The sequence below is a fragment of the Ochotona princeps genome, chromosome 15 (assembly GCF_030435755.1).
Source record: "Ochotona princeps isolate mOchPri1 chromosome 15, mOchPri1.hap1, whole genome shotgun sequence".
Taxonomy (NCBI): Eukaryota; Metazoa; Chordata; class Mammalia; order Lagomorpha; family Ochotonidae; genus Ochotona; species Ochotona princeps.
This window is the reverse complement of record NC_080846.1, coordinates 10,443,755-10,467,159: the sequence shown is the minus strand read 5'-3', so window position 1 is coordinate 10,467,159 and position 23,405 is coordinate 10,443,755. Positions and strand designations below refer to the sequence as shown.

The following is a 23,405-nucleotide window of genomic DNA, read 5'->3' as shown; positions in this document are numbered from 1 at the left end:
ACTCTGGAGAACAACCAGTCAGTGACTCATTTCTCTGTAGGTAGACCTTGTTTTTGACTCTTTTAAATAAATGTGCCGCAGTGCCAAAGCCAGACATCCTTCATGCCTTGTCATCATTTCCTGTTCCAAGTAACAGAACAACCCATTCAGATACGAGCACACACACTTCATTCTCTGGGATGTTGGCAGCCTCTGATTTTGACACAAGGTATTGGAACAGATCCAGAATTTCTGTTTTCTGGGAGAAGCAAAGACAGTGGATTTTGTTCCTGACTGGGTGTCCGCTTCTTTTTTTTTTTTAAGATTTATTTTATTTTTATTACAAAGTCAGATATACTGACAGGAGGAGAGATAGAGAGGAAGTGGAGCTGCCGGGATTAGAACCAGCGACCATATGGGATCAAGGCGAGGACCTTAGCCACTAGGCCACGCTGCCAAGCCCTGGGTGTCCACTTCTAAGTAGAAAGTTCCCCTCCTCTCAATCCCTCTTACAGCAGAGAGAGCTGACAGCAAGGGAAGTTGCGAACTCAGACTTGCTCTGCTTTGTCCAAGGTTTGTTTAAGGAGCTGGTTCTTCTCTGTGCTCCAGCATCCACATTAAACAGCAAGTGAGCACAACATTGGGGAACGCTTTCTCCTAGAACTTTGTGACTCTTGTGCGTTCCATGGACTGAAGCCATGTAATTTGTTCTTCTTCCTTCAAAGGCACACAGAGATCTTAGGGTAACTTACCTCTACAGGAAATACTCTTAATACGTGCCTCTTTTTTCTGTCTTTCTTTCTCTCTCTTTTTTTTTTTTTTTTTTGATGCTCAAAGAAAAGGCAGGGATAAAAAGCCACTGGCTGGGGGACAGGAAGCCTGGGGAAGGCCATTTGGTGAAGGTCTCTTGGAACACGGTGTTGAGGAGGGCACCGAGCGTGGGTGGCCGTGGTATAAGTCAGGCTCCAGTCATCTGGTTTGCCTTTTCACAATCCACTCCTGAAGGCACCATTTTGCTGTCACACTTCCACACTCCTCTAATGGGCACAGCTTGCTATAGAAGAGATGATGCCAGGAAATGTTATTACCCCACCCCAGGGTTTCTTGACCTCAGTGTTCCAGACATTTGAGGACTGGATCATTGTTTGTACTGTGAATGTCAGGGAGGCTAAGACTGTGCGGCACCTGTGCAGCGGCCTACATAAGCCAGCAGCACCTCTGCACTGCGTCAGCCAGGTACTTCCCCACAAATTACCAAGAGACTTGTAAGTGATGGAAGCACCGCCCATTGAAAATCACACAAATAGACTTAAGGGTGACTGTGGAGAGAGTCCCTGGGACTCTAGAAGGAAACCCTGAGTTCCCTTCCTGAGCTTGAGTTAGCCCTTCACATGCTTCCAGTTTCTGTATCTCAGGGAAGTTGGGAGTTGAGATGTATGACCTCTGGACTGCCTTTCTGGATTCTGCAGGGCAGGAGCTATCGTGCAGGACTTGTTTCTAGAACATGACTTCAAGGGAGGCAAGATGAGAAACTGAGGTTCAGAAGTACAGCACACACTACGCATGTGAGCGAGAAAGCTGTGGGGAGGGGTATGTATGTAGCAGGCAGCAGGTCTCACTGGCTGGATGAGGGCAAGGAAGCACGCAATCTCTGGAGGAGCAATTGCAGGAAAACCTTGAACTTGAAAGACTGTGCCTGGGAACTTCTAGCTTTGATACCCATGCCAGAGTGTGATGTCTGGTAAGTGGTTACCCCGACAGCGTGTGACTGGACCAGGTGAACATGGCAGGTCTGTGACAGCACAGACAGGCAGAGGAGGGGCTGGGAAGAGCAAGGCTCCAGCCACTGGTTTCCTGTTTCCCAATCTCCATTTTGCTACTGGTTGACTGAGAGCTCGAGCTAGTTCCCTGGCCTCTTTGTGAGGCTGTTTCTCCTTCTGGAAAATGAAGATCAGTGCTGTAGGGTTAGACTGTGAATGAGCATAAATGTATTAAACGCACATAGTCATTCGCATGCATGTCTAGATCGTTGTGTGTGTGTGTGTTGTGTGGATCATCTGAATAGCTCCTGACACTTAGTAAATGCCGTACTTGTTGGCCAGTGTTGTTATTTGAGAACCAGTGGAGTATCTTGAGCACAGAAGTAGCACAGGTGACACACCCAGAGCACACTTTCGTGCTTTTGTCCCTGCTCTGGAAAGTGAAACACCACCCTCCTAGATAGTCTAACTGCAGCCTCGAAAACTTGTATCTGGAGCCCAGAGAACCAGAAACTTTCTTTAAAGCAAAAATAGAATATGAATTTTCCACTCACTAGTTCATTTGACAAATGCCTACCCAGCCAGAACAGACAACTAGGCCTGGCTGAAGCCAGGAGCCAGAAATTCCATCTGGGTTTATTTTGTGAGTGGCAGGAGGGGCCCAGATGTTTGGACCCGTCATCTGGTACTTCCCCAGTGCTTTAGCAGGAAGCTGGATTGGAAGTGGAGTAGTCAGAACACTAACTGACATACTGGTAAGAGACAAAGCAGCCAGGGAGGACCCTTTAAAAGCCAGCAAATGCAGGTAAAGTCCTCGCTTTGCACATGCTGGGATCCCATGTGGGCACCGGTTCCAATTCCAGCAGCTCCACTTCCTATCCAGCTTCCTGCTTGTGGCCTGGGAAAGCAGTCGAGGATGGCCCAACGTTTTGGGACCCTGTACCCGTGTGGGAGATCTGGAAGAGGCTCCTGGCCTCTGGCTTTGGATTGGCTCAGCTCTGGCTGTTGCAGTCTCTTGGGGAGTGTATCAGCGGACAGAAGATCAGCTGCCTTTCCAATAATAATAAAATAAAACTTTTTTTTAAAAGCCAGCAAATGCATGACTCCATACTGGCTTATTAACAGAATGTCTGTAATAGGCAGCAAGTTCCTGTATTGGGGTTGCTGCAGAATATCGGGGTTTAACTAGGACATGTGTAACTTCTCTCACATGCCACAGGTTAGCCAGGGCAGCCCTGGGGAGCTGCACTTCTCCACAGGTCCTCTGTAGACGCTGCTTCTCCCCACCCTCTTGCTCTGCAGTTCCTTTACAACAGGAGATGGCAAACTCTGGTCCTGACGTCAGCCTCCATTTTAAAACATAGTTTTCTTGGTACCTAGCCATAAATGCTTGCATGTTGTCTGGGACTACTTGCAAGGATCAGCAGGAGGATGGAGTAATCACATCTGAGATCATCTGAGCCACAAGCCTAAGATTGACTGTGGAAAAGTTTGATAATTCTGCTCTTGGGCCTTGGGCTCAGCTACCTGGTTGTAGCTAACACTGCAAAGAAAGCCAGAGCTAGAAGTTTCCTTCAAAGAGAATGGCTTAGACAGTAGTGCTGTCACGAGCAGCTCTGCCAGGGGTGCAGTGAGACCCATGGGTGATAGTGTTGCCAATTTCCATTGTGAATATTCCCACCATTGTTAAGCTCAGGTTCGCAGTGAGGGGTCTCTGAGCCTAGGTGGGGGAGGGGCTAATACTTCATTGGCTTTCAGCAGTCAGTGCGATCCTGGTCCAGCACACCACTGGACTCCAAATGACCTGCGTCACTTCTGCTCTTGCCTCATAACTGAGAACCTAATCCCACGGTTGGAACTGACCGCACAGGGTCTGGGCAGTGTAGCCCTTAGCTGGGTGACCATGCTGCCAGCCAAAAGTCAGCGAGAGTAGGCAATTCTGTGTGATCACAGGGAAGAAGTAAGAGAATGCATGCTATGGACAATCGGCACCCTTTGCCATACCTTTCTTTCCTAAGCGATCATCCCAGCCATAGTAACAACTGTTTGCATGAAGTGAGAGTGAAAACAGAAGAGCTAAATTATTGCAGTAGAACCAGGGAGAAAAGTTAGTGCTCAATGAAGAAACATACATGTGCAGCAGAAAACATATGATCAACTCTCGGTGGTGGCGGTGGCGGACAAGGGAGGAATGCCCAAGTTTGGAGCTCCCAGAGTGTGGCTAGCCCAACCCCCATCTTGCACATAGGGAGACTAAGGAGTTCAAAAGAAATGTACTTCACCCAAGGTGAACTGCTAGTGGGCGATAGGATAGCCACTTAACCGAGGTCCTCAGAGCTCTTGTGCTGGCTTCCCTGTTGCTTTCAGAACTGTTCTAGGACCCAAGTGTCTCTCTTTCCCGGCTAGACCGCAGAATCCTCCTCAACCCTGTAGTGCAGTCAGCCATGCCAGTAAGTCAGTCCGTGCACTGGATGAGCCATCTCTGGCACCCTTAGTTCCCATGTGGCTTCACAGCCACCTTGAGGTTCCCCACAGTTCCTGAAGACAAAGTGTGGTATGGACTGCCTGGAACCTTCCTCCTGCATCCCAGATGGTGGCCACAGTCCACACACCACACAGCCTCACACACCCTACTTTCTCAGGTCGTGTCCACATGCAAATGGTGCCCCAGTTTCACAAGAAGAGATTCCTGTGTGGGGGTCACTTAGTTTCCCATAACATGCAAGGACTGCTCTCCCCTTTGGATAATGCAGTCATGGAGGCACAGCCACCAATGGCGTCACACACCTCACCACAGGCACGCTGACCTCCACTGACCTTCTGTGTCCTCAGACAAATGGAATGCACATTGTCGCCATCACACCCTCTTATTCCCACAGAGAAACAGGAAAGGCTGCTGGCCTGGTCATGAAGTTAGCAACCTTCCGAGCTGGTGGTGTACGCTCCCAGGTGTCCATTAGTGACCACTCAGTTACCTACATGATCACACAACTTGCTTGACATCGTTCTCCATGGCAGCCCTGGGTGGCCAGAGCCCACGTCTGAGCCCTTGACCGCCGTAGCACAGCACCCAACCAGGATCTGGCGGCTAGCTGCTGTGACTCACCCATCCCCCATGGCCTTCAAAAAAGGTGTGCAAAAGACAAGTCAAAGGTGGGTTTCTTCTGATGCAAAAAAGCAGTTAAAACTCCATGCATGGTTTTTTATCATAGGAGGTATTGCCTGTGCACTCCCTCAGTGTAAGAGTGAAGGGGTCATAGCGCTTGCCCAGCCTCTGTAGGTAGAAGTCGCAGCTGGTGCCGCCCCGTTCTCCCACGGGAGACACACAGTAGACACTCAGTAATAGAGACTTCTTTGGAACTGACCCAGGACCTAGTGTAAGCACTCACGCACAAACACGGGGCTGGACTTTGGAGTGAGATGCTTCTCTCCTCTGAGTGTTTCCTTATGTGTGAAGTAAGGATGCTTGTAATTCCCTGCCTTTGGGGACTCCTGTGAGGGCTCAAGCATCATTCTAGTGCACATTCAGGATCTAAGCTGCCTGAGCTGATGCCGTCGCCTCACTACAAGCTGTGTGCCTTTGAACAAGTGAGAGATAACCTTGGGGCTTCACTCTTTCCCTCTGTAAAGCGGGTAGAACAGGCCCTGTTTTGGGGAGTTAGTTTGAAGGGTCAGTGGTGAACCGCTACATATCAGTGACGGTCGTTAGGAGCGTGTTAGCCATAGGTGCCGGGGAAGCTGTGTGCAAACCCTTTCCCTTTCTTTGCTTGTTGTCACCATCTTTACTGTCCCCCAGCGCAGCCGACCGTGACCCCTGGGCCTCACATTAGAACCCAAATATTGGGCTGTGGCAGTCCAGGCGACCGAGTGGGGCTGCATAAGGAATGAGGCAGGCCCAGGTTGAAATGAGATGTGAGGAGCTAAACCACCTCTACACAGCCAAGGCCCTCTCGATGCAGCAAGCTTCTGGCACCTTCCATGTGAGCAAGGGGCAGTGGTGTCTCCTTTCCTGCAACCCAGGGACCTCGGAAGTTGCTCAGGTCGCAGATTGCCAGCTTCCTGGGGAGTGTGGATGACTGACAGCAGAAGCTCGCCAATAGCAAGGAAGAAGCCTGGCAGTCCCGGCCAGACTCTCCCAGGCCCAGCCAATAAGAACTCAGAGTAGGTCGGGCCCAGGCGGGGATGACCCAGTGGAGGCAAGATTCTCTGTCTGCCTCTCTCCCTTTCAAATAAATAGTTTTTCAAAGTTGATCTGTTTATTTTGATACGGGGGAAAAAAGGAAGGAACACATGCCTACTTCGGTGAACTTTCTGCAGACCCCTCATATCGGCTTCTCCCATTCTTTCCAGATAGTCCGTACCGTTGTCCTTTGTCACTCATCGTATTGATTCTGATGGGAGATCACTCCACATTTCCCGTGAGTGACAGGCGAAGTCCCGTACCCTTGTAGACACTGGGCCGGGATTTGTCCCATCTCGCCCACCCCTGAAAGCCGGCGAGGAAGGTATGATCGCTCACTTTCCAGATGTGAACACCTAGAGAGCAGCCGAGTGACTGTCCCCACGGTCACAGAGCCACTCAGTGACAGAGCTGGGATTTGAAGCCAACAAGTGAAACAACAACACTCACGTGCCTCACTTGTGCTCTAGCTTTCTAAGATAAGCGAGGCAGCGGTGTGCCTGGAGCCTCTCGGCTTGCATGGCTCACGCACACAGCACCAAGAGGTCAGCAGAAGAGACCGACTGGCCAACCCAGTGCCATGCCCTTCACGGAGGAGAAAAAGCAAAGTGATCCCTTGCTGTCCTCAGGCCTACAGGCCTTCTAGAAAATGCTTTTCTGGAATTGTGTCCCTGGAGGGGTGGAAGGTATTTATTTGATCGAGACTTTTGGGGGCTGGAACCCTGTGAGAAATTGACCACCTCTTACAGTGATCAGGGTGAGTGTTTTGGTTTTGGTTTTGGTTTTGGTTTGATTTTTGCGTTGTTGAAAGCCACTCAGAAGGAAGATCTTAAGATTGGGCACCTTGAGGTGAAACCCCAGATGACTGGCCTAATGGAGTCCTGCCTAAAGAAGTCAGGGAGTTGGAAGACCCACTCTCTTGTTCCAGCCAGGGGAAGGGACCTGCTGGCCTATAGCAGGACAGAGTCTTCAGGGTACTTTCCAGAAAGAATCACTTGCAGCTCTGAGTCACAAGGAAGATTTTTTTGTTTCGTTTTGCTTTGCTTTTGCAGTTTCGTTTTCTGAGAAACCTGGGTTGAACTGAATACCGTATTTTCACAAGCTTCTCTAGCAAATGTTTCTTACCTGCTTTGGTTTGCTTACCAGACAGCTAGTAAGCTTCAGTAGCCAGGACAACTGTTACTTCGTGTAACTAAGACTGTGTGATAAACAGGTGCTTCCTCGGGTAGGCTGTCAGGAATGCTCGTGCTAGGCCTCCACCGTGGGGAGAAGGGACAGTTTGCTCAGGATGTGGTATTGCGGGAGCTGATGGCCATCTGCGTGACAGCTCGCAGCCTCTACAAAACTCAGCTCCCAGTGGCTAATTAGAGTTCTCCTTTTTTTTAATTAAATTTATTCATTAATTACATTGTGTTGTAATTTCATAGGAACTGGGATTCTCCCCCCCCCACTTCCCCACACCCTCCCCTCATGGTGGGTTCCACCACCCTGTTACGTAACCATAGTTCAAGTTCAGTTGAGATTCCCTCTTGGCAAGCATATGCCAAGCATAGAGTTCTCCTTAAGACTTGAGATCAGGTATGGTGGGGCAGGAATGTGGCTCACCTGCCCCGGGCCCCAGATCTCATTTCAGTGTACCTGGTTCAAATCCTAGCTCCTCTGCTTTCCAGTTTGCCTCCTGCTACTTACGTATCAGGAGGTAGCAGGTGATGGCTTCAGTGCTTGGATCCCTGCCACCGTGTGGAAGACACAGCCTGAGTTCCAGGCTCCTGATTTTGGTCTGGCCCCTCCCTGGATGAGCCAACAGACAGAAGCTCGGTCTCCTTCCAGCTGTCTCTGTCTTTCAGATAAAATTGGAGGGGGGTGAAGGAGAGCTGAAATTATAAAACCGCTAGAAGAAAACAGGAAAAAGTAGGGGGGGGGAGACTCTGTGGCATTATTTTAGACAGTGATTTTATTTTTGCTAGGACCCTAAAAACAGAGCTAACACAAGCAAAAACAGACAAATGGGGCTGCATCAAATTAACCAGCTGCCTGGCAAAGGAAACAACAGAGTGAGTGGGAGAAAATATATGTAGACTGTGCCACTGGTAACAGATTAAAACCCAAAATATAGAGGAAACTCACACAACTGAATAGCAAGAAAACAACTCAATCAAAACATAAGCACAGGTCTTGAAAAAATATTCTTTAAAAGAAGACATGTGAATGGCCAATAGAAATATGAAAAATGCCCAGCATCCCTAATTATCAGGGAAATGTAAAATAGGTTCCTACCTCTCCACTGGTAGAATAACTATTGCAAAAAGTAAGTGTTATAAGGATTGAAGGGAAGAGAAGCTTAGTGTACTGTTGGCAGAAATGTCAGTACAACCATGCTGAAAAAACAGTGTGGCGGGCCCTCCAAAGGGGTGAAATCAACCTACTGTGTGACCTAGCAGTCCTGCAGCTAGGTCTGTCCAAGGACATGACAGGAAGCTGCCAGAAGGCTGTCTGCTGTTCCCATGTCCCCTGCGGCATCATCCACAGTGGAGAGCCAGCCTGATCACCCATTTGTGGTTCACTACATGAAGCGAAATTAACCAAGCCCCGTCAGACAGAAACCATGTGAACTCAGTAATGTGTGGGATCTGCAAAAGCCAAACTCATGTGAGGCCCAGTCCACACTGTTGATAATGCATGATGTGCTTGAACATTGCCAGGATGGGTCTCAAGTGTTTTTAGCACAGATTAAAAACAAGCCATGATGCATATGTTCATTAGCTCTGTTTAGTCATTCCACAATGTATACATATTTAAAACAGCAGGTTGCGTGCCATAAATGCATGCAATTGTTAATGACTGATAAAAAATATCTTTTATTTTAAAAAAGAGAAGAATGGTGAGGGTTTGTGCTTGACCCAGCACTGTGTGCATCAGGCACCCCAATGGGTGCCAGAGAGAAAGGGACAAGTGTGGTTGGTACTGTGCTGAGGCAGCTAACAAACTGTTAGGGGGAAAATAGCTTTTTAAAAGAAGTAAACAAAATAAAATAGTCCCAGACGGCGAAAGCTGCCAGCCAGAAGACAGATGGCATTGACTTGGAATGAGGTATGTAATGATAGGAGGGGGCACGCCCTCATTAGAATACACTGCTCAGAGCAGACTTCCCTTGGACATGACATTGGGGTCTACACTTAGAGAGAGAGAGAGAGAGAGAGAGAGATATCCCTGCAAAGCCAGGGCATTCCAGGGAGAGGGAATGGCGGGAGTAATGGCTGCCAGGCAGGAAAGACCCTCTGGGCCTGTGGAAGGGACAGAGTAGAGTTGCTGGCAGAGGCAGCCAGGAAAGGGGCTGGGGGGAATAGGGCAGGGTCCAGCCACATGCAGAGCCCTATGGGCCATGCTTGGGGAACTGGGTTTTAGCCCCAGTACATTCAACATCACATGGTCCTATTTATATTCCCAGCTGGCTCATGATACTGTATAAGAGACAGGCTTGCATGAGGAGCAGAGTGGAAGCAAAAAGAGCCTTAGAAGGCTCTGGTAATGGTCTCAGTGGAGGTGGAAGCTGGTATTGGGGGCCAGGGAGGGAACAGAGGAGGAGAGAGGTGAGAGGATGTGGGATCCAGGTAGTGATGTAATGAGCTGAGGTATGAGACAAAACTGTGATCTGAACATTACGCGGGGCTGTGGTGCCATTTACTGAGATGCGATGACCAAGGGACATGTTCGGGTGCATGGGAAGTAGAATTAAGTCCCAGTGGAAGTTGTCCTTGTGGACACACTGGGGGACAAGACAGCCAGATCCACTAAGGGAGCAGGCTGTGGGGTGTTGGGTCATGCGATCTAATCTTGGCTCCACCCTTGACCAGCTCTGTGCCTTACCAGCTGGCCTCACAGGAGCTGCAGAGCATCTGCTGGAAGGATTCCTCTGCTAGGAGTCAACGCTGGTGCCCCCTTGGGGTCCAGGCACACACACACACACACACACATATGTCCATCAGGAGTCCCGACACTCAGTACAACACCTGCAGACCACACCCTCACCTCACTGGAGGCCCCTGTGATGGGCTTTGTACACTGTGGTCCTATTATCCCAGCCCGCTTCTTCCCCCTGGGCTGTTCCTGGTGCCTGGAGCTTCTCTCTTAGCCATGCTTTAGGGTTGGCAGTGGCTTGGATGACACCCATCCATGCACCAAGGCCCTCCCTCACCACCTGGAGACAGGCGCTCTGTGCCTGTAGGAGGCAGGGATTGGTGACTTCACCTCATCTGCCTTCTGCACCTCCACCCCCGGTCGGGAACTCTGCCCTTTCTTCAGAATAATCAGTTACCATGCTGAATACACAATGGATATTGTGTTTATGTAGGAATGGGTCCCAGGCAATATTCCTGAAGTGTTTCTGTTTGTAGAAATCTGGCAACCCTAGCTGCGGGAGTTCAAAGCCCCCAGGAGCTGAGCCAAGAAGCCTTAAGGCACAGCCCTGCCTGTTCAGTTCTCTGGGAGTGACGTGCCTGTCTCCATTGCTGCTGCCATGGTCTGGAGTCCGGCCTGAATCTTCCATCCTTACCTCCACGGACTCGCTCTATCTTCCCTGGAATCTTCTTCCTAGATGTTAACCAGGCGTGGCTCCCACACCTGCATAAAATCTGGGTCCCAGTCAACTCTGGACCCCTAAATCCCTTGCATTCTTCCTCTCAGGGTTTTCATGGGAATAGTTCCCTGCAGGTCTGGCTGGACACCCAGTTCCTGAGTTCTTTATGAGGGAGTCAGACCCTATCTCAACCCCGAGCTGTAGGCCTTGGTTCCTCTGGAGTCTTTCTGCACCGCATTAACTCCCCCTGGTGGCCAAAAGCAAACTCCTCGCACTTCCCATGGAGAGCCGGAGCGTCTCCCAGCCTCGGATTGCAATTCCAGGCTAGTTCTAGCCCAAGGCTCCTCTGTCAAGCAGGGATGATTGATGGCTTAGGAGCCCAATGGCAGGCTCACACCGTCCAGTTCCTGAGGCTCTCCCCAGACCCTAGCCTTCCAGATGGTGCCATACACATTCTGCTACAGCAGCCCCTCTCATTTCCGCCAAAGAATGAAAAAGAAGTCACCTCCCTCACCAGCTGCACCCTTCGTATGACACCAAATGGGCCAGTGAGGCAGGGCCAGAGGCCAGGGCTGCAATCCTCTGAGCTAGCAAGCACAAGGAATACAGAGCAGCCTAGCACAGCCCTGCCTCTGGCTGACAACAGGGAACCACCACTAGGCACTGGGCACAGGGCGTGACCTGAGAAGCAGGCACCTGTAGGATCCACATCTTCAGCCCCACCCCAGCGGCCACTGCCTAGACACAGTACCTGGTCCCTCCTTGCTGTGGCAGCCGCTTCTGCAATCAGCACTAACTGGTCCTCCTGCCTGAGGGGCTGGCTCTTCCCTGACATCTGCGTCCAGCCATGTCATGCCCTGCCTGCCTAACAACCTGCCCTGTCTTGTTAAGGATTAAGTCTTCAGGCTCCCTGGAATCTAGTCCTTGCCTGCCTTTCCACCCTCAGCTTCTGGCACCTTCTGGAGACTCCCTGGAGGGAAGTCTGGCACCCCTGAAGACTCTAAAACCCCCATAGCCTACCCTATCTCCTCTCCAGGCTTTGGCTGAGACGGACTGATCCTGCCCCAAAGTTCCTTCTCTCTCTCTCCCCCTCCCTGGCTCCTTATTTAAGACACAGGTCACAGTCACCTCCCCCGGGAAGCCTTACTGGATGCCTTGGTCTCTGTTGGAAGCAGTTTCTCTCCACAGCTGTAGAGCATTTGTTCTGCAATGGCGCTACCTATCTGCTAACTCCCAGCCTTGGTACTTTTCTGTTTGTGGTACAGAGAGCAGAGATTGGTCCAGACAGATATGCAGCAAATGCCTGGTGATTTGACTAAACAATTGATTGGCTGACTGGCAGAAGGAGGTAGCATTCTCCCCAAGCGGAGTCTGTGGCTTCTTCTTCATCCTGATGTGCACCTGCTTTCTCTGCCCGCGCTCCTTGCCAACCACACCCTCCTCTCCTCCGCCAGTTCTCTGGCCTGCGTACTTTGAAGGGAGATAGTCTGCCCATTCTGGCTTTATGCAACTCGTGCTTTCGAACACCCCCATGTCCTGTGAGCTGTCTGGCACTGGGATGGAAAGACACTGGACGGGCTTTCTGCTTTTCAAACTCCCCAGCCTGGCGTGGGCCAGCACATGAGGAACCAGGCGAAAAGAAGGCACTGGGATTAGGGGACAGAGCGACACAGGAGACACGGCCCAGCTGCCCACACAAGCCAGCTGGGTTCAAAGCCCAGCTGCACTGCCTGAAGACTGTGTGGCCTGGGGAGGGTCCAGTCTCTGTGTCTCTTCCCCCAGGGTCACTAAAGGAGGAAGGACCATCCTTGCCCTTGTCCCATGGGTTATACAGGGAAGTGCATGAATTCACTCCTGTGAAGACTTTAGCAAGGTGCCTGCTATATAGTTAACATCTGACAAATGCAAGCCGTTAGGATGCCCACGTGACCTGGAAAGAGAAGACGAACCCACAGCGGAAAGGACAGAGGAGCCAGGGGCAGCAGGAAGCAGCCGTTCTAATTGGCTCCTAGGGACCGGCTGGGCACTTGAGCGTGAGCACACTACATTGTGCTGACTCATTGCACTTGGGGTCCTCCGGGACCAGTTCCCTCGGGGGAAACCGCTGTACCTGCCCAACCACTCTCCCTTCCACAGGGCTGACGACTGCTTTTGCGCCTCCCGGAAGCTGGACGCAGTGGCCATCGAAGCCAAGTTTAAGCAGGACCTGGGCTTCCGGATGCTGAACTGTGGGCGCACGGACCTAGTGAAGCAGGCGGTGTCTCTGCTGGGACCCGACGGCATCAACACCATGAGCGAACAGGTACGGGGACCTAGCTCCTGGATAGGCACCCATCTCTTCCAGGGACACCACCAGTGGCAAGGTGGACCCTGCTGGTGAATCCACTTCCTCAGTCCTGGGCTGGGGCTCCCCCTGCTGGTGACTTTGGTTGCTTGCTTGCTTTTTTTTTTTCTTCATTTTTAAGATATCTTACAAAAATATACTTGTTCATCTTTATAGAAGTAGCACATGATCATTGCAGCTGACAAGGAAAAGAAACAAGAGTGTGCCTATCGCAGGAAATAGTGTCATCACCCAGATGGCCATCATTTATATTTAGCATTGTCCTTCAAGTCTTCCCCCCCCCACCCACCCTGTTTGGTTAAAATTAGTTCCCCTGCCTGCCTGTCTGTCTGCACATGACAAGGCCAGGCACCTCTCACTGAACTTGGACTGCGGTGAAGATGCACAGAAAGCTAAACTGGGGACCCTAGGAGGCATCTGGGAGAGAGGCAGCCCTCCCCTCCTAAGCCTCCTGAGACAGGTGCAGAGGCCAGGCGGTGATAGTCGCTGCCTGGGAAGGTAGTTACCCTGGGCTGGGAGTGGGGACGCCCCCAGCAAAGAAAATAAACAGTTCCCAGTGCTCTCCCTGATGGAAACTCACTGGGTATGGAAGGACTCCTGGCCTCCCGTGGGCAGGGCAGGCAGCATGCTCGGGAGAGCGTGACCAGCCTCCTGGCTCCTAGGCTGCCTCCAGCAACGCAAAAGAGCTCACACACACACACACTCACCAGCATTTCCAGTTTTTTATGGCTTCGTTTATGGCTTGCTTTTCTCAATACATTAAAGATGCTCCACCGTGCCATTGAGCATTCTTTCTGAAAAGCCACTTTCCATGGCCACACCAAACTGGCCCTATTGCTTAGTCCTTCGCCATACCCCAATTCTTGGGTGTTTTGGTTGTTTCTCAATGCACTGGTTACACATGCAAGGCTGAAGGTGCTCACACAAGGCTTCCTTCAGTCTTCTGGCTCTCAGCCATGGAAAGAGCGACCCCTCCACTTTGCCTCTCTTAGGGTTCTCAGTCCTCAGTCACTTTCCCAGGAACGGGTCGCTGGCACACACCTCCGGCTATGCGCATATGCACTGCTAATGTTCCATCTTCTGCCTGTTGTTCATTGGAGCTTTCCTGTTCTTCCGTATTTAGAAAAGCTCTTTCTGTATGAGGCACGAAGTCCTCTGTTACAATGAGACAAATACCTTCATGTATCATTTACCTTTGAATTCTGTTTCCAGCGTTTCAATGTTATATCCTGAGCACTATGGGTTTTTCTTTTCCCCGTGTCATTTCCTCAGTTGCTTTGATGTCTGGACCCAGAGACAAGTTCATTGCCTTTTACATTGGTAACTCCGTCTCTAATCAAACCAACAATGACTTGGGTGGACAAAATGAGATAAAGCTTCTAAAGCCTGTGTTTTCCCAAATAAACACCTTGGCCACGACGCTGTTTGCAGAGAGCTCTGCCTTTTCCTTGCACTGGCTGTGTGCTGCGTGTGACAAGCAGGGGTTGAGGGCACACCCAATATTCCTGATGTCCATTCTTTTGCCTCGTGTGGGTTAATGTTAAGGTGGAGAGCAGTTGGGGAGGGGGAATGCCACCTGCTTGGAGGTGTCCAGCTTCTCCCTGACACTGACCGGAAGCTTGCCTAGGGCCAAGAGGGTGGGTGTCACGCCGGGAGAGAGAACAGCATCAAGGAGACAACACTTCACCAGTTGGAGAGCTCAGGTCTGGTGCTATGGACTCCCAGAGGGTCCCAAGGGCCCTCAGTGGGGGTCAGCCCATTGCTTTAGCCAACACTCTGAAGGCAAGCCCTCTGACTCACGCCAGGAAAGCTGCTGAGTGGGCAGGGGGAGGCTCCATTCACTCTCAACCCTTGTCTGGATTTCCAAACCACGGATGGTTGCACTCCTAGGTCTCTGAGCAAACCCCCCGCCCTGCCCCCCCACGGCTGTGCCCGTGAGCGGTGCCCTTCCTGACCACAGCTGCCACACAGCTGTGCCCATGAGCGATGCCCTCCCTGACCACAGCTGCCTCACAGACCTTCTCCCTTCTCTGATGTCGACCTCACCACAGGGCATGACCCCCCTGATGTACGCCTGCGTGCGTGGGGATGAGGCGATGGTCCAGATGCTGCTGGATGCCGGAGCTGACCTGAATGTGGAGGTGAGCGCCACAGGCTTCAGGGCTGCCCCGCGCCAGGAACTGGGGGGTGGAGGGCTTCTTCTTAACACATCCACCCAGGTCATTCCTCAGTCCTGCCTTGCACCCACCAAGACCCCCTGACGCAGGTTGTCCGCCCTCCTCCCAGGAGCCGCCTGCATGCTGGCTTCACTTGCAGATAACCAACACAGCTGCAGGGAGCCCTGACTGCCCATGGTTCAGCAGTCCCAAGCCCTGGTGCCTCTGACAATCCACCCCTTCTTCAGCCTGGCACAAGAAGTCCCAGGCCATCAGCTTTTTCCTACTGCCTCCTGCAGAGCTGGGGATGGGGGCAAAAGGGGGGCACTGTCCCAAGTCCCCAAGCTCTGGGGTCCCTCACCCTACGACATCCTGTCTGACTCATTGGCTGCCCTGACTCACCTTCGAGCAAACCTCAGAGCTTCCTGGAGGCGGTGTGGTGCAAGAGGACAGGTTCCCATACCCCATCCCACAGGGGCTAGAGAAGCTGCCGCACTTGGGGTTGAGATCTGCACCTAAGCAAGTGGCTGACCCTTTTTGTTGCCAGTTGTAAGGTGGGACAAGAGTCGCACCCATCTCATATGGCAGCCCTGGAAGGTCTAGGAGGTGCCTGGCCTAAGTCAGAGATACCTTGCCAGTCACTGTCGAGGCTCACAAGAGGTGAGGCCTCCATTTTGTTCTTTTTGTTTTGTTTTTACCACATTTTTGGCTTTCTGAAGGCCCCACTGTCCCTCCCAGCTCAGCATGCCTGGGAATGTTTTCTAGTTCAGAGTTGCAAGCCGGCAGCTGTGCCTGCGTCTGAGTGGGTGCCAGAACGCGAATGCTCGCGAATGCCAGAACGCAGGTGATGCTTTTGAATGCAGAACCTCTGTGGATCTAACAAGTCCGAAACATTTGGGAATCCCCCCTTCCCCCTGAGACACCCCAGCCTCTAGCTCTGGGTTCTGCTGGGGTTCTCTGGCAGCTGGACAGGGAACCACTCTGAAGGAAGCAGCTTCTGGCTATGGGGTGTTTGTGGGAGGAGAGCCGTATGGGCACTGCTCTTGCAAGTCCCCAACCTTCTATTTTCCTGCCTCTTTCTCTCTCTTTCTCTCTCTCTCTCCTTCCTTCCTTCCTTCCTTCCTTGCTTCCTTCCTTCCTTCCTTCCTTCCTTTCCTCCCTCTCACCAGGGCTGTCTTAAGGTCCCATCCCTGAAAAAAAAACATTCTCAGGCTGCTCACTTGCCAAGTTGTCCAGGGAAAACTGTGTGCATAGCCCTGGGGAGGGGAGCTGTTAGCAGGGCCATGAGGAGCCGTGGTCTTCCGTGCCGTGAATTCAAAGCAGATGCCCCTGGCCTGGCCCACTGGGCCACTGAGCCACTGAGAAGCTCCTTTAAAAGTGTGGCTGGACTGACGGTGACCTCTTGGGCTCCCTGCCATCCTGGGGCACTCGGGGCCACTACCCTTCCCCGCTTAAGCGGAGACAGGATGGAGGCATAGAGGCAGGGGAGCTTGCTCCCTGGGACTGCCAGGTTGGCTTCTCCCAGGCACCTGCAAGGTGGTCGGAAGTCATCCATCCATTTCCATTTAGGGAAGAAGTAGAAGGACACACAAGGACACAAGGGCACCGAGCCATCTGCTCACCACTTCGGTGGGCAAAAATGTGGTGTTCCCTTCACCGCTGGCCATTCTCTGAAGGATGGATGATCAGTTCTGGTGAGAGGTGTCAAGAGCTCCCCCAGGCGAGAATTCTATTTCGCCACCACTATCTGCCGGCGCACCTGCCAGGATTGAGCGTCTTCAGCCTGCATGGCCAGCCACAGATAGGTCAGCATTGCTAGCCTGAGTGTTGTGAAGATCACATTTTGAAAATAACTTCAATTTGTTTATAGGTGGTCAGTACTTCTCATAAATATCCATCCGTCCACCCCGAGACCCGCCATTGGACGGCTCTGACTTTTGCTGTGTTGCATGGACATATTCCTGTAGTTCAGGTATTAACGTATTTCACTCTCCACATCTGACCTCTGATTTGACCTCTTCCGTAACACAAGTCTCTATCTCTCCCAGCATGCGTATTCCCCGAGAGATTCATATTGGTTAATGGCAATTCAACAGTGCACGGCAACAATCATGTACTATATTAATGACCTGTATGGCCCAGCTTTAAGCAATATGAAATGATCATGAACCCACACAGAGTGGTAGGCCTGCTCCGTTCTTCTTGGTAACTCTAGGGTAAGGCCCCAGCTGTTACCTTGTGGATTTGTTTATTTGGGTTGTCAATAGCTTAGGACAGGGGTCAGTAGCTTAGGACGTCCCCTTAGTGTGACCCCTAGTTGTCTGCACAGACTCTAGTGGTTTCCAACCAATGGAAGAAGCTTTCAGTCCACCAAGGATGGGTTTCACAAAAGCACCTGCCTGGATCCCGCGTCTGGAATGTGAGATCCAGGAGGGTCTAGAGCAGGGCCTTGGCATGTGTCCTCTGAGACAGCCGCAGGTGAGGAGTCAGGGCTTCATCCGAGGTCTCCAGGTGTGCAGTCGTGTTGCTTGCTCTTCTTCTGGCTGTTGTAGAGTTACTAAGTAGCTGCCTAGGATGTTTGAGGTATTAAACTTAGCATTTATCCGCCTTGGAAAAGAGAGCTCAGCATCCGGGCTGGTGACCACACCTGACCCAAGAGCAAGGGCCAGGCTTTGGGGCCAGGGGCAGCCCAGCTCCGTGCACATGGTGCGCATCTTGGAATTCTGATGCAAAGCAGGGAATAGTGTCACAGGGGCAGCCGGGCACTGTTGGAATTGTGCAGGAATTCTTAGGACAGATCCAAAGTCATGTATCAGGAGGCCGAGCATGGCATGTGCCACCTTGAAAGCTGGCTTCTGCCTGGCAGCTAGTGGGCCTAGTCTCCTCCTAGGAGAGGACTCTAAGGAAGAGGAGTGGCATGGTGATCTGGTGGGCCCAGCTGCCATCCCTTAGCAGACAGTGGCATCCCAGCCTTCACATCAGGAAGGGTATGTGATCAGAGCCGTCCAGGAGTCAGGCCCCTCCCTGCTGCTGGTCAGCAGGTTGGCAGCTCTGGCCTGCCTCTGCCCTCAGGAAGCCCTAGAAGGGCCATGAACATGGTGGGATTTTCTCCTCTTTCACATCGGAAGGGCTGCCAGCACCTTTACCGTGAGATTCCATGTAGACAGTATCTCTGCCCCCTTTAAGAAGCTCAGATATCTTAGGCTACATCCAGAAGGGAATCCTGGAACAGCTCTAATGTCACTAACTGATCTTACCAGACAGAAAATTTAGCATCTGCTAAACTGGCCTCAGAAGTATCCAGGGTGTTCTAGAAGTGGAGAAAGGGACCCCAAAGTTTTTCAAAACTCTTGCAAGGTTGTGACTGCAGAGACCACCCTACTGCCCCTGAGGCTTCATGTAACTAATCCCAGAAGCACTCCAGCATTCTGCTGCAAGGACTTTACAAGAACTTTAGCTCAGTGCTTCCACAAACTTTATACACAGAAGTGCCCTGGCAGGGCAGACACCCCGGCAGTGGGTCAGGGTGGGACCTCAGTGGCAGTGTTCCCAACAAGCTCCCAGCTGCTGCTGATGCTACTGTGCATGGACCACTCTCTGAGTAGCCTGGGGTTTCTAGAAGATGCCACAGGCTCTGAGGTCATCCTCCAGCCCTGTCCACATGGTCACTGTTTGTCCAGAGGGAGGGAAGGAGCATAGCACCTGGCTGATTTCCAACGTCCCTCGCGATGCCTCCTTGTGGTGCGTGTCCTTTACACAAACAGCCACTCTTCGTCCGCAGCTCCTCCTGGATGCAGGGGCCAAGGTGGAAGGTTCGGTGGAGATTGGCGAGGAGAACTACTCAGAAACACCACTCCAGCTGGCAGCCGCCGTAGGTAAGGTTTGCTGGTCCCCATCCAAGCCGAGGGGCTCCACACCTTCGGTCCTTGTGTGTGCTTGTGTTTCTGTTTCTGTTTTATTGTCCTGTACAAACCACCCGCTTCCCCCTTCTCTGGGCTTGCAGGAAATTTTGAGCTGGTTAGTTTGCTGTTGGAGCGTGGCGCAGACCCCCTGATAGGAACCATGTACAGGAATGGAATTTCGACAACCCCCCAGGGGGATATGAACTCTTTCAGCCAGGCTGCAGCCCATGGACACAGGTAGGCTAGGGTGGGCTAAAAAGGCCCTGAGCGGTGCTTGTTAAAAATGCAGATTCCCAGGCCTAGCCCAGACCCATTGCATCTCTGGATGTGGGGCCCAGAGGCACAGTGACCGAGAGCCAGCCCCAAGTGGTGGAAAGCCAGCTGCCCAGGCCGGCTTGCCAGCTTGCCTTGTCCATTCCCAACCAGAGGGGACCTGACTTTCGGTCCGTGCCGGTCAGAGGATGTTATGTCAGCTATCTCAAAGTGTGCAGGATCCACCTGAAGAATAACCAAGCCCCTCACTGCTCAGCCTCCTACAGGACTTACCCCATCAGATTGTATCACACATAGCCCCAAGCCACTGCAAAGACATTGCAGAGTTCTAGAACCTTCTCCATATCCCTTAGCTCCGAAATGCCCTTGAGGAAACACTGCTGGTCAGACCCCACCATCTCCTCCTTCCCCCAAATGTTGCACCCTGCTCAGACCTCTGGAACCACCAACCATGGTCCCCTTGTCCCCCCAGCTCCCCGTCCCACCTCGCTCCCCACCCCCACCCCAGCACAGCCACTTTCCTCTCTGAGTGTCTTCCTCTCTGGGTTTATGATTGACAGGAATGTGTTCCGCAAACTGCTCGCTCAGCCAGAAAAGGAGAAGAGTGACATCCTGTCCCTGGAGGAGATTCTGGCCGAGGGGACTGACCTGGCGGAGACAGCCCCGCCCCCGCTGTGCGCCAGCCGCAACAGCAAGGCCAAACTGAGGGCCCTGCGGGAGGCCATGTACCACAGCGCTGAGCATGGCTACGTGGATGTCACAATTGACATCAGGAGCATAGGTCAGTCGGGCACCCTGCAGCGCTGGGCACGGCACTGCTGCCCGGCTGCCAGCCACGCACGCGCACACACACACACACACACACACACACACACACACAGGGACCTTCTCCTTAGCTGCTTGGAACACTTCCGTCCCCACAGACAGCAACATCCTGCTTGCCCCCCACAGTCCCAGCCTCAGATCCCCAAACTCTACACCCTGGGTCAGGAGTTGAAATCACCTGGAGAACTTGTCTGAAAACAGACTGCCAGGCCCTACACCCAGAGGCTCTGCTCTTGAGGGCCTGGATGGAGGAAGGCTGGAAATCTCTATGTTTAACAATCATCCCAGGTGGCTCCCAGTGCTCGAGGAGTCGCTGCTGACGTGGGGCATCTGGGGCAAGGCCATGGACACCAGGGAGAGTTAGCGGCAGCGTTCCTAGGAGCGTGTCTGCACCACAAGGCTTGCCCGCCTTCACCAGTCAGGCAGCTTTAGTCCCAGCACAGGAGTGGCAGGATGCAGCAAGCCAGGGCCCGGTGGAGGCAGGCAGGCCAAGGAGGACCGTCCCTGGGCACTGGCCGTGTCATGTGTGTGAGCTTTCTGCCATTGCCTTGAGAGCCCCGTTTCCTACGACAGGGCAGCTCAGAAACTGACCGTACTTACCTGTTAGAACCAGGGGTAGGGGATATTCAGCCCCCCTGGGCCATCCAAGGGCCACAAAATCAGTGGATCTGGTCCTGCCAAGGCAACTGCAGGTGGGACACAAAAGTTGGTGAATCTACAGCAGGCTGAATTTTAAGTGAACTGTTTATGTATGACCTGCAAATTATGTCATTCATATCTACATGGCCCTTGGCAGACACAAAAGTGTCCCATGCCTACGCTCTCCCCATCCTGTGCCTCTCCATGAGCAGGGAAAAGCCAGCCCAGCATTCAGCCACTGGAAAGGCTTGCACTGAAGGAAGGAAGGGGACCTGGTGGCTGTGACTGCAGGTGCACAGGGCACTCTGCTCAGGTGAGCAGCCACACTATCACTGAGTCTTCTTCCTCCACCATCAGTTTCCATGACGACCACTGGTGGGTCTGCCCAGCACTCACTTGGGTGTCTATCACCTGGTCATTCATTAGGGTTCTCTCCCTTCCCTGAGTTTCTCACTGCCTTAAAGTCAAGATAGGGCATGCACAGTAGTGTACTAACCCAGGGTTACACGGTGATATGTGTGTGTGTGCTGTGAGCATCAGGGACCACCCTACAGTTAAAGGAATCGAGTCCTGAGCTTCAGTTGCAACATCTGTGAGTCTCTGCGGGGAAGAGAACCTCCTTTGGCTGGGATTACGGAGTGTCCGTCCCTGGGCCTCGTCGTTGGCCGAGGTTCTAGGGAGAAGCCAACTTCCAGATAAAAACACCCTGCCTCCTGTGGTTGTTTCCCCACCTTCCCCACCCCGCCCTGCCCTGCCCTGCCCCGTTCCCTGGCTCTGCCCGCCCACCGCAGGTGTCCCGTGGACTCTGCACACATGGCTGGAGTCCCTGCGCATCGCCTTTCAACAGCACCGCAGGCCCCTCATCCAGTGCTTGCTGAAGGAGTTCAAGACCATCCAGGAGGAAGAGTACACGGAGGAGCTCATCACCCAGGGCCTGCCCCTGATGTTCGAGATCTTGAAAGCCAGCAAGGTATGAGGAGGTGCAGGCCCTTGTGACCATGACCTTGGCAATGGTTACAGTCAGTGGGAGTGAGCTGGGACTCTCAGATCTGAATGGTCAGACCCATCCTCTGGTTGGGTTTCCTGTGTTTGTCACCCCAGGCAGTGGACACACCCTAGCTGGCTGTGGTTCGCTATGAAATCATTTGTGGGGCTGCAGCTTTGTGGAACACGTGTGTCCCAAAGCACTAGGGCACATGGATTCTGAGGAGGTTGGGCCACCAGCCATCGCATAGCAGAGCACATGGGCCACGATGACACAGAGCATGAGAACAGGGCACTGCCGAGCCACACATTAGAGGGTTCACTTCCTGGCTCTGCCCCTGACTGGCCATCAGGCCCTCAGCAAGGTACTTCACTCTCTCTTGTCTCCGTTTGCCCATCTGAAAATGGAGATGAGAACTGTAGTAAGCTGCTAGAGCGGTGCTGAGTAGAAGTCCAGGGCCCCATGGCCTCTGACGGCTTTACAAGTGTCTGTGTCACATAGCCAGTACGTGGCAGAACCGGGACTGAACCCACCAGCTGGCCTCTCTGCCCCAGCACAGGTTTCATGGAACTCTGGGGCGTGCCCTTCCCTAGGGCCTGTGACCTAGAGGGCCGTGTGGTTCCCTGGGTGGGTTGGGCTGGAGCAAGACGTCTTCTCCGGATGCCCTTGGTCTGGGTCTAACAGTGAGTCCCACCAGGTGCTCTCATTAGCGCCCCTCCTGGACCCAGCCTTTCTAGCCCTCTGCTGGCTGGATTTGTACTTGATGCCAAGGCCTGCTGAGGCCATCAAGGGGAGTAGACAATGAGCCCAGCAAGGCCACCCAGAGCAGAACCTGCTGGAAATGTTTCAGGAGCCGCCTTGCCCCCACCCACCTTAAACATAGATAAATGAATAAAAAGGCTTCCATGGAAGTTACCTAAAAATCAATCTGAATGGGAAACAAGGCTACATCTGTTTTCAGGACCCCCTTTTCTGTCATTTTGTGAGCTTTTTTGCTCTACTTTTTAAAATATATTCATTTGAAGGCAGAGTAACTGGAGGAGAGAGAACATGTGTGTATTCCATCCAGTGGTCAGTTCCCAGATGGCCACATGTCCCTCCAGCACCCTTGGGTGCAGGGACCCACCTTCTGCTGCTTCCCCAGGCACATTAGCAGGGTTCTGAATCAAAAGCAGAGTAGCCAGGACTTCAGCTAGTACCTGGAATATTATTAACTTTAGTTTGAGCTGTAGTAGTAAATGCTAGAATTTACTGAGGCATCCTGTGTGTTAAGAAAACTTACTTGATGAATTCTTAAGACCAGCTTTACTTGGAAGCATAACATATATACAGAAAAGTCTCCATGTTGTAACTGTAGCACCTAATGAATTCTCACAAGGTGGACATTCTGTTATTAGCACCCAGGTCAAGAAATGGCACCTGACGGGCAGCCCCATGACGTGGCTTCCAGAAGCCAGCTCCCCACATAACCGTTAGCACCGGTGGCACTTCGTTTAGCCCGGAGCTACGGCTTGTTTGAACGCAACAGCTCATTAGACAGGAAACACTTCTCAGGACCTGAGCTCACCAGGATAAGGCGCTACGGTTCGGAGCACACAGGCTGTCTTTGATTTATGGCTGGGTAATGATGTTCTCATCATTGGCAGTCACTTGTTCTAACATCAGACCAGATTTTCTGCAACACAATGCATTCCAGAACAACCTGCAGGTGCCCAGGTCCGCCCACAAGCGCCATGCTTCACTCTGGGCAATTTAAACAGTCCAGAAGGGAACATACAGCCACCTG

The 23,405-nt window shown here is 52.3% G+C and overlaps 1 protein-coding gene across 4 annotated transcripts in view; it reads left to right on the top strand.

The window, feature by feature from the left end:
• ABTB3 (ankyrin repeat and BTB domain containing 3) overlaps positions 1-23,405 on the top strand; it is a 364,832-nt gene that overhangs the window by 320,790 nt on the left and 20,637 nt on the right. For 3 of the 4 annotated variants that reach the window (XM_058673531.1, XM_058673530.1, XM_004589571.2), the window contains 7 exons: positions 12,632-12,797; positions 14,891-14,980; positions 16,866-16,967; positions 18,777-18,870; positions 18,999-19,134; positions 19,731-19,951; positions 21,426-21,604. In XM_058673531.1, coding sequence (XP_058529514.1) covers positions 12,632-12,797; positions 14,891-14,980; positions 16,866-16,967; positions 18,777-18,870; positions 18,999-19,134; positions 19,731-19,951; positions 21,426-21,604 — 988 coding nt within the window. The remainder of the gene's footprint in view (positions 1-12,631; positions 12,798-14,890; positions 14,981-16,865; positions 16,968-18,776; positions 18,871-18,998; positions 19,135-19,730; positions 19,952-21,425; positions 21,605-23,405) is intronic. The other variant, XM_058673529.1, reaches the window with a different exon arrangement.